At 51.8% G+C, this 11,313-nt stretch overlaps 1 protein-coding gene across 2 annotated transcripts; it reads left to right on the top strand.

Moving 5' to 3' along the window:
- Positions 1-2,843: 2,843 nt before the first annotated feature.
- On the top strand, positions 2,844-7,989 carry cldn7 (claudin 7). Of its 2 annotated transcripts, none has more exons than XM_031897785.1 (4): positions 2,844-3,278; positions 6,679-6,843; positions 7,102-7,186; positions 7,319-7,989. In XM_031897785.1, exons 1-4 carry the CDS (start codon positions 3,056-3,058, stop codon positions 7,485-7,487), a joined length of 642 nt encoding a protein of 213 aa, XP_031753645.1. In that variant the 5' UTR covers positions 2,844-3,055; the 3' UTR covers positions 7,488-7,989.
- The last annotated feature ends 3,324 nt before the right edge of the window (positions 7,990-11,313 follow it).

Raw genomic sequence — 11,313 nt, 5'->3', positions numbered from 1 at the left:
ACAGTGTATCAGGGGATATTACTATAAAGTTACACAGAGTAGTAGATACAGCGTATCAGGGGATATTACTATAAAGTTACACAGGGAGTAGATACAGTGTATCAGGGGATATTACCATAAAGTTACACAGAGTAGTAGATACAGTGTATCAGGGGATATTACTATAAAGTTACACAGGGAGTAGATACAGTGTATCAGGGGATATTACTATAAAGTTACACAGGGAGTAGATACAGCGTATCAGGGGATATTACTATAAAGTTACACAGGGAGTAGATACAGCGTATCAGGGGATATTACCATAAAGTTACACAGGGAGTAGATACAGCGTATCAGGGGATATTACTATAAAGTTACACAGGGAGTAGATACAGTGTATCAGGGGATATTACTATAAAGTTACACAGGGAGTAGATACAGCGTATCAGGGGATATTACTATAAAGTTACACAGGGAGTAGATACAGCGTATCAGGGGATATTACCATAAAGTTACACAGGGAGTAGATACAGCGTATCAGGGGATATTACTATAAAGTTACACAGGGAGTAGATACAGTGTATCAGGGGATATTACTATAAAGTTACACAGGGAGTAGATACAGCGTATCAGGGGATATTACTATAAAGTTACACAGGAGTAGATACAGCGTATCAGGGGATATTACCATAAAGTTACACAGGGAGTAGATACAGCGTATCAGGGGATATTACTATAAAGTTACACAGGGAGTAGATACAGCGTATCAGGGGATATTACTATAAAGTTACACAGGGAGTAGATACAGTGTATCAGGGGATATTACTATAAAGTTATACAGGGAGTAGATACAGCGTATCAGGGGATATTACTATAAAGTTACACAGGGAGTAGATACAGCGTATCAGGGGATATTACTATAAAGTTACACAGGGAGTAGATACAGCGTATCAGGGGATATTACTATAAAGTTACACAGGGAGTAGATACAGTGTATCAGGGGATATTACTATAAGTTACACAGGGAGTAGATACAGCGTATCAGGGGATATTACTATAAAGTTACACAGGGAGTAGATACAGTGTATCAGGGGATATTACTATAAAGTTACACAGGGAGTAGATACAGCGTATCAGGGGATATTACTATAAAGTTACACAGGGAGTAGATACAGCGTATCAGGGGATATTACTATAAAGTTACACAGGGAGTAGATACAGCGTATCAGGGGATATTACTATAAAGTTACACAGGGAGTAGATACAGTGTATCAGGGGATATTACTATAAAGTTACACAGGGAGTAGATACAGTGTATCAGGGGATATTACTATAAAGTTACACAGGGAGTAGATACAGCGTATCAGGGGATATTACTATAAAGTTACACAGGGAGTAGATACAGCGTATCAGGGGATATTACTATAAAGTTACACAGGGAGTAGATACAGTGTATCAGGGGATATTACTATAAAGTTACACAGGGAGTAGATACAGCGTATCAGGGGATATTACTATAAAGTTACACAGGGAGTAGATACAGCGTATCAGGGGATATTACTATAAAGTTACACAGGGAGTAGATACAGTGTATCAGGGGATATTACTATAAAGTTACACAGGGAGTAGATACAGCGTATCAGGGGATATTACTATAAAGTTACACAGGGAGTAGATACAGCGTATCAGGGATATTACTATAAAGTTACACAGGGAGTAGATACAGCGTATCAAGGGATATTACTATAAAGTTACACAGGGAGTAGATACAGTGTATCAGGGGATATTACTATAAAGTTACACAGGGAGTAGATACAGTGTATCAGGGATATTACTATAAAGTTACACAGGGAGTAGATACAGCGTATCAGGGGATATTACTATAAAGTTACACAGGGAGTAGATACAGTGTATCAGGGGATATTACTATAAAGTTACACAGAGTAGATACAGTGTATCAGGGGATATTACTATAAAGTTACACAGGGAGTAGATACAGCGTATCAGGGGATATTACTATAAAGTTACACAGGGAGTAGATACAGTGTATCAGGGGATATTACTATAAAGTTACACAGGGAGTAGACAGACTGTATGGGGGTAAATAGACGGTAGGGTCATAGATAGACTGTAAGGGGGGTAGATATGCTCTATGGGGGGGTAGATATGCTTTATGGGGGGTAGATACCTTGTATGGGGGGTAGATACACTGTATGGGGGTAGATACACTGTATGGGGGGTAGATATGCTCTATGGGGGGTAGATATGCTTTATGGGGGGTAGATACCTTGTATGGGGGGTAGATATACTGTATGGGGGGTAGATACACTGTATGGGGGGTAGATATACTGTATGGAGGGTAGATATACTGTATGGGGGGTAGATACACTGTATGGGGGGTAGATATGCTCTATGGGGGGGTAGATATGCTTTATGGGGGGTAGATACCTTGTATGGGGGGGTAGATACCTTGTATGGGGGGTAGATACCCTGTATGGGGGCAGATACAGTGTATGGGGGTAGATATACTGTATGGGGGTAGATATACTGTATGGGGGGCAGATATACTGTATGGGGGTAGATATACTGTATGGGGGGCAGATACAGTGTATGGGGGCAGATATACTGTATGGGGGGCAGATACAGTGTATGGGGGCAGATATACTGTATGGGGGGCAGATACAGTGTATGGGGGCAGATATAAACTCTATGGGGGGTATTATTGTTCCATAGAGAGAGAAAGAGCCTCTGATGTCACCGGTTTCAGTTGAGTCACCGTTTCACTCTCTCAGGTGCCCGGAGGTGGTGACGTCACGGTAGCTGGGCGGGGCCGGGGCCGGGCTCATATAGAAGGCGCAGGTGTCGCACCTGGCTCAGGTATCGGTGAGAGAGCGGAGGAAGGAGACGGATCGGATTCTATCGGCCGGGGATAAACTACTCGATCGTTCGGAGCCCCCCCCCCCCCCCCAGCAGCAGCGAGGAGTAGGGGCCCCTGTGTGTCCCTGAGCTTGTACTTACCCCCCCTAGTGCAGGGGCAAAGGACTCCTACCTACCCCCACACTCCAACCCCCCAGGGATGGCCAACTCCGGGCTGCAGCTGCTGGGCTTCGTACTGGCGCTGCTGGGATGGATCGCACTAATCGCAGCGACTATTATGCCGCAGTGGAAGATGTCCTCCTATGCCGGGGACCAGATCATCACGGCGGTGGCGATTTACCAAGGGCTGTGGATGTCTTGCGCCACCCAGAGTACGGGGCAGATTCAGTGCAAAGTCTATGACTCCCTACTGCAGCTGGACGGTAAGTGCCCCTGGGGCATCCTGTGTGGGAACTGCCCCTCCCCCACTTGTTTTCCCCTGCCCCAAACCGGTCTGACCGGTTCCGACTGGACTCTGTAACTGCCCCACCCGCCCGCCGGGCTCGGCTCTGGCGCTTCCTTGTGGGGGCAATCAAGTGGGGTGGGGTAGTTTCCCTTCCCTGTATGGGGTAACTGCATATTGACCCTTGTGCCCCGCCGTAAGGTGAAGGGCTTTATTTTCAGCCTTTGTTGCCCCCAGGTGGGGTATTTACTTACACATTACTGGTCTTAATGACGTGTTAGTTGCCCCTAGTTACTTGGAGGGGTGGGGGCTATTGTGTTAATGTGCCCTAAGTTTATTATTGCCCTCTCTAGTGCCCCCTTTCTTTGTGATGTAATGGTTCTGTGTTTATTGCCCCAGTGGCTGTTTATCTGTGCAACAGTAGCCCCAGTAGCAGCGATTCTGCCCGTTATGGCAGTGGTTTATCTGTGGAACAGTAGCCCCAGCCGTGTATCTGCCCCTGTAGCAGCGATTCTGTCGCTTATGGGCCGTTATGGCAGTGGTTTATCTGTGTAACAGTAGCCCCAGCCGTGTATCTGCCCCAGTAGCAGCGATTCTGTCGCTTATGGGCCGTTATGGCAGTGGTTTATCTGTGTAACAGTAGCCCCAGCCGTGTATCTGCCCCAGTAGCAGCCCGTTATGGCAGAGGCTTATCTGGGGTTGGTGCTGCAGGCTGCACTGGTATCTCTTATCTGCTGCTGATTAGACTGGGCCCAGATAGTGGGGTTACTGGGTTATCGGAGTTCTGCCAGTTTATATAGGAGGCTGAATGGCTGGGGTGTGTACAGCATGTATAGCGGCCGGGGGTTAGGGCCAGGTGTAGCATCATTCTGTAGGGTTATTCCTGGGAAGTGAATGGGGGGGGCACTACAGGGGGAAACGGGCTGAATGGGGGGGGGGGGGGTAGGAAACTGCAGATCTCCTCCCCACTTTACCTTTCCCAATCCCACCCCCTCACCTGGTTTCTGTGAAACTCACCTGCCCCTCCTTTATTGCCTTCCAATGGCTCCTCCCCCTTCTGTCCTCCCTACTCACCTTTCCCCTTCCTTCCCGGTAGCCATTCACCTTCCCTCTGCCCCCCCCCCCCTGCCCCCATATAGCAGAGATTCAAGTAAGATTTTGGGGGTGGCCCTTGGTATTCTAGGAGCTAGGGCTGTTAATCTGTATCCTTACTGTGTGTGATGGGGGGTTAGTCCCATTCCTTTCTTTCACTTTCACTGAGAATGTGTCCAGCGCCCCCTGCTGGGCTGAGGCCAATGCCACGCCCTGGGCGCATCTCATGATGGCGTCGGTGCATTAGGGTATGGGGGGCAATAGATCGGCCTATATGGTCCTGCTGTAAGCTGTTTGCCCCCCGTGGGGTAAGTTTGTGAGTCAATTAAGGCAGTGGCCCCGGGTTGTTTATTGTATGTTCTGGTTCTGGCCCGGCCTTATACCCCTGCTGTATGGGGCTGCCCTGATGCCCCTGTGCCCACTGATGCCCCTATGCCATGTATGTCATTCCTTGCAATAATATAGTACATGGGGGTAAAGGCAGGGGATTCTCTTGCCACAAGAGCTTACAGTCTAAAGGCTAATGGGAACCTGTGCTGCTCGGCGGTTACACTGCACCTGCTGCCACACGGGCCCCAACGGATTCCTCCTTTGAAATGGGGGCGGAGTTTCCCAGCCAACCAGTCGGGGTGATTCATGTCTTGGCAGGTATCCAATCCAGTGCAGCCAGCGGCAGGTAACAGGCTGTAATGCAGGGAGTCAGGTTGCAGCTACTGAATGTTTCCCTGGGGGTGTCATTGTGTTGCTGACTCTGCTGTCCCATGGGGGGTGCTGGGCTTGTGGGTGGGGCACGGTGCATCTATATATGGGTGGCACACTGGTACCGCTGCCTGGCAGTGCCCGGCTCACTGCTTCTGATATGGGCGCTGTCTGGGGGAAAATAGTATGGGTATTCTCCCTAAGGTGGTATTGGCCCACATGATGACAGGGGCCTTAGATTGTAAGCTCACTGGGGCAGGGGCTGATGGGAATGGGATAGGGACCTTAGATTGTAAGCTCACTGGGGCAGGGACTGATGGGAATGGGATAGGGACCTTAGATTGTAAGCTCACTGGGGCAGGGGCTGATTGGATAGGGACCTTAGATTGTAAGCTCACTGGGGCAGGGGCTGATGGGAATGTGATAGGGACCTTAGATTGTAAGCTCACTGGGGCAGGGGCTGATGGGAATGGGATAGGGACCTTAGATTGTAAGCTCACTGGGGCAGGGGCTGATTGGATAGGGACCTTAGATTGTAAGCTCACTGGGGCAGGGGCTGATGGGAATGTGATAGGGACCTTAGATTGTAAGCTCACTGGGGCAGGGACTGATGGGAATGGGATAGGGACCTTAGATTGTAAGCTCACTGGGGCAGGGGCTGATTGGATAGGGACCTTAGATTGTAAGCTCACTGGGGCAGGGGCTGATGGGAATGTGATAGGGACCTTAGATTGTAAGCTCACTGGGGCAGCGGCTGATGGGAATGGGATAGGGATATTAGATTGTAAGCTCACTGGGGCAGGGACTGATGGGAATGGGATAGGGACCTTAGATTGTAAGCTCACTGGGGCAGGGACTGATGGGAATGGGATAGGGACCTTAGATTGTAAGCTCACTGGGGCAGGGGCTGATTGGATAGGGACCTTAGATTGTAAGCTCACTGGGGCAGGGACTGATTGGATAGGGACCTTAGATTGTAAGCTCACTGGGGCTGATGTATAATCACTGCACAGCACTATGGGATATGTTGAGCCAGTGGATAAGAACATGATTGTGGCCCTTCCTTCCTGCCCCCTGGGGCCAGTTCATGCCCTGTGAGGCTGCCAGTGCTGATATGGTACCTGCGGGGCAGTTGGGTAGAGTGTCCCTTACAGGGAGGTGCTGCTGGGGCATCTCGGCTATGTGGGGCAAGATCAGGCAGGCCTGGGGCAGGGGAGATGCTGCTATGTCTTGGGGTAGGATTCTGTGCTGAATGAGGCCCAGGCACTAAGACATGACAAGTTCTGGCCTATGAACTGGGGGGGGGGGGTCTCTTTGGGGGTTGGGGTGCAGATAAGTAGTTGTAGGGGGGGCGACTGGCCTTAGAGTTTTAGGGAAATGTATGTTTTCTTTCTACCCCTGTGCTGCTTGGCCCAGCCTCTCTTCTGAGAAGGTATTGCTGTGGGGTAAATATCTGGTGGTGCTTGGTAGAATCTCAGGGTAGAATTGGGGTACCCATCTGTAAGGCTCTAACGTGGGGGGGTTGCTTTCAGTTGGAAGATGGTTCTTGGTGTTGGACTGTCTCTCACACTCTTCTTCTCTCTCTCCAGCATCTCTGCAGGCCACGCGGGCACTCATGGTGGTCTCCATCATCCTGGGGGTATTTGGCCTCGCCATATCTACCATGGGCATGAAATGCACCAACTGTGGGGGGGATGACAAAGTGAAGAAGTCTCGCATTGCAATGACTGGCGGATTTGTCTTTCTGATTGGGGGTAAGTACAGAACCACCCCCGTGGGTTCCTAGCTGCTCCTTGTATGGTCCAACACTGAAGCCTACTGAGATACCAGCTGGTCCCATGGCATCCAGGAGAGACCTTCTCTACATTAATAACCCTGGCATGGAGGCAGCTAAATATTCTGGGCTTGGTCCTGACCCGGACATGTCCCCACTGTGCATAACCGGACCCCACATGTCCCCACCTGTGCGTAACCGGACCCCCATCAATAATGGACTCTTCCTTCTTCTCTAGGTCTGGCAGCGCTCATTGCCTGCTCCTGGTATGGGAACCAGATCATTCGGGATTTCTACAACCCTCTCCTGCCAATCAATACCAAGTAAGTGCCCTGGCTTAGCCCATTGGCCGAGATGCCCCCACTGTATAACCCTGTCTATCCCGCCCCCCCAGCCCAGAGGCCACCTCCTACCCTGGTTCCTATGGGTTTCTAACCACGTTTCTCCTACCCCAGGTACGAGTTTGGTGCCGGAGTCTTCCTCGGCTGGGCCGGATCCTTCCTGGCGCTGATTGGTGGAGCCCTGTTGGCATGTTCATGTTCCCGCAAGAATAACTACCAGAAGGGGTACCCCAAGTCCGGGGCAAAGACCAAGGCTCCATCTTCTGCAAGGGACTATGTGTGATGCCTCAAACCCTGTTACCCACCTTATTCAAGCAGCACCCCCCAGGTCACGGCTCTCCACTTGCACCCCAACATTCAGCACTTAGGGGGAAAGAAGAACTGACTAGGTAGCGAGCCGCCCCGTGGCGGCCATGTTGGACCCTTCCTGTGCTTGGCGGGGTGACTTGGAGGGATACTGGGGTGCTGCTTCCTACTCCATTTGTGTGACTGACCAATGAACTGACATTTCTATGCTTGTTTAACCTGTTTATAATAATGCAGCTGATTGGCCGTGCCGGGGCTCCTATGTGATATTGGGGGGCGGGGGGGGATTTTATTGATGAAGTTTGTAAAGGGCATTGGGGGGGATTTTAACACTGATACCCTAATCCCAGATCAGCAGTAAGTGCAAGTGGGCCTGAGCCTGGGGTGTAGGGGCCCCCCATTATGTATCTAGATTTATACGCTTTGTGACTTGTAGCAGATTTTCTTGTTTTTGTAAATAAAACTTTTTTTCAAAGGGACGATCTGGTTTCTTGTAATGATTCTCAGGGCCCCCCCATTATGGTGCCCCCTCTGGAACCTTGGGGGGTAACGGACTGGCAATATCCTTCCAGTACAAGTTCTGAGGGGCTCCTACAGCCTCTGCTACCCACAAGTCCACAGCCCTGACCAATAAGCAAGAGCCTGCTGCTCACTGGCCAATGGAGTGATTGAAACCAGCCAACTGCCCCGGGGCTTTGTCCTACAGCCCAGGTTATACCCCCAGCTTGGGGGCTGAGTTGGGGTGTCTCTCGTAGATGTAGGGATTGATGGGTAAGTTCTGTAGGTAATGGATCGGCTTGGGAAGAACCCCACTCCCTTGGGTCTGTCATGGGCAGAATTTGTGGTCATCCTCTTTGCCCTCAAGTTTTGCCCTTATGGCACTGTTGGTTGGTACCTACTGATCATCCTCTGCCATGTGGCACAGGGGCAATAGCAGGAGGGGTAAGTATTGGGTTATACACCAGGAGGGGCAGTAAGAACACTACAGACTTAAGGCCATACCTACTCTACTCTCTCCCATCAGTGTGCCCATGTAATGTCTATGGGAACTGGCATGGCCCTGGCACGGGGGCCTGTGATAATGGCTGCCCTAAGGTGATTGGCTGGAGGGAGGGGCACTGCCCCCTAGAGCCATGGGAACCCAAACCCATTTGAAGCCAAATGAAGAATGGGAACCGGTTTATAGGGGAAGGGGGGGGGTTCAGGGGGATCATAGCAACCCCCCCAGAATAGAATGGGGAGCCCATAGGTCCCGGCTGCCTTTGGTCTTCTTCTCTCCGCAGCTGTTTAGTCACTGATCCGGAACATTCCATCTCTTCCCCCTGCCAAACCTGCTCAACCAGCAGCATCTGCCCTGGGGCACGTTGGGCAACTCCTGCCTTGTGCAACCAACCTTGCCAGCCTGATGCTGCCGGGGCAATTGCTTCATTCCAGCAGGGACCACACCTGGGCACCTGTTCCACATTCCTGTATCCCAGGGGGCGGAGCTTAGATTGGCCTCATTCTTGCAGCTTTCCCATTGGCCGCCTTTGTTGCATAGTATTTGACTGATTTGCCTTTCTCATCATAGCAGCCAATCAGATGTGTTTCCTTACAGGAGGGGTCCTTCCTCCAATCATTTCATTATAGAATGTATCTGGCTCCTCCCCTTCCAGGTGTTTAATTAGGTCTAATTGTGCTTGTAGGGTAAATAGGCCAAAGGCCGAGTGGGGTGCAATTAGCCCCTTCTCTCCCCTGGGGGTGCCACCTTGCCCTATTAATACTCGGCACCAAGCACCCTATTTCCTGGCCAGGTGGCGCCCCTACCCCAGGGTGCAATTAGCCCCTTCTCTCCCCTGGGGGTGCCACCTTGCCCTATCAATACTCGGCACCAAGCACCCTATTTCCTGGCCAGGTGGCGCCCCTACCCCAGGGTGCAATTAGCCCCTTCTCTCCCCTGGGGGTGCCACCTTGCCCTATTAATACTCTGCACCAAGCACCCTATTTCCTGGCCAGGTGGCGCCCCTACCCCAGGGTGCAATTAGCCCCTTCTCTCCCCTGGGGGTGCCACCTTGCCCTATTAATACTCGGCACCAAGCACCCTATTTCCTGGCCAGGTGGCGCCCCTACCCCAGGGTGCAATTAGCCACTTGTCTCCCCTGGGGGTGCCACCTTGCCCTATTAATACTCGGCACCAAGCACCCTATTTCCTGGCCAGGTGGCGCCCCTACCCCAGGGTGCAATTAGCCCCTTCTCTCCCCTGGGGGTGCCACCTTGCCCTATTAATACTCGGCACCAAGCACCCTATTTCCTGGCCAGGTGGCGCCCCTACCCCAGGGTGCAATTAGCCACTTGTCTCCCCTGGGGGTGCCACCTTGCCCTATTAATACTCGGCACCAAGCACCCTATTTCCTGGCCAGGTGGCGCCCCTACCCCAGGGTGCAATTAGCCACTTGTCTCCCCTGGGGGTGCCACCTTGCCCTATTAATACTCGGCACCAAGCACCCTATTTCCTGGCCAGGTGGCGCCCCTGTGACCAAAAACCCTTATACTGGCCCCATGTTTAGCCAGTGCATGATCTAGCCAAGATGGTGGCAGCCCATTGTTCTGTTTTCCCGCCGAAAGGGTTTTAAACAAAGAAGCTCCCAGAAGTCCCCTCCAGAGGAGCTGGGCAAGTCCCTCCTAGGTTAAACCCCTCCCCTAATGATGCTGCAGGGGACCCTGCCAATTGGAGCTGCTAGGGTTGGGTTAAGCAGAAGCAGGGTCAGCCTCCTAACCAATCAATCCTAGGGGGTGTGGAAAAGAGGGGAGGTACCAGCAGCAGGGTAGAAAACCCAGAGGTTGTGGGTGGAGAAGGAGCTTTTGGTTCATCTGGGTGTAACCTCGCTACGGCAGGACACCCTCCCCTGCGGTTCCTTGGGATCCATCCTAGCTCAGGCAGGAAGATTCCCTCCAACTGGATTACCCTAACCCCTGTGGAAGGACTGTTTGCCCCTGGAACCAAGGTAGTGTGTTTCTGTGGAACTACCCAAAAAGGAACTTTGTTTATTCCCATTGGAACTGCCTGGGGAGGCTACCCAGGTAATTGTGGGGTGTCTGGGTGGGACACCTTTGTGTATTGGGGGTTGGGCTGGGAGACTCGGCCTTTGTTCCCTGGAGACTGTGCAGAGGGGGGTTGCCCTGAAGACTCCCTGTAGGAGGATTGATGTGATTGGGACTTGTGGACCTTCCATGCGTATTGCCCTTTCCCTGTTTATCTACGTTTGGTTGTAATAAACCCCTGTGAAACAACCCCTGTGGCACGTGTGGTATTTCCCTGATTGTGCTAGCGGCTCATACGTCATACGTTGTGTGACAGCCCCTACCCCAGGGTTCAATTAGCCCCTTCTCTCCCCTGGGGGTGCCACCTTGCCCTATTAATACTCGGCACCAAGCACCCTATTTCCTGGCCAGGTGGCGCCCCTACCCCTGGGTGCAATTAGCCACTTGTCTCCCCTGGGGGTGCCACCTTGCCCTATTAATACTCGGCACCAAGCACCCTATTTCCTGGCCAGGTGGCGCCCCTACCCCAGGGTGCAATTAGCCCCTTCTCTCCCCTGGGGGTGCCACCTTGCCCTATTAATACTCGGCACCAAGCACCCTATTTCCTGGCCAGGTGGCGCCCCTACCCCTGGGTGCAATTAGCCACTTGTCTCCCCTGGGGGCGCCACCATGCCCTATTAATACTCGGCACCAAGCACCCTATTTCCTGGCCAGGTGGCGCCCCTACCCCAGGGTGCAATTAGCCACTTGTCTCCCCTGGGGGCGCCACCTTGCCCTATTAA

This window comes from Xenopus tropicalis, chromosome 3, assembly GCF_000004195.4.
Source record: "Xenopus tropicalis strain Nigerian chromosome 3, UCB_Xtro_10.0, whole genome shotgun sequence".
Taxonomy (NCBI): domain Eukaryota; kingdom Metazoa; phylum Chordata; class Amphibia; order Anura; family Pipidae; genus Xenopus; species Xenopus tropicalis.
This window is presented reverse-complemented; position numbering and strand designations above follow the sequence as displayed.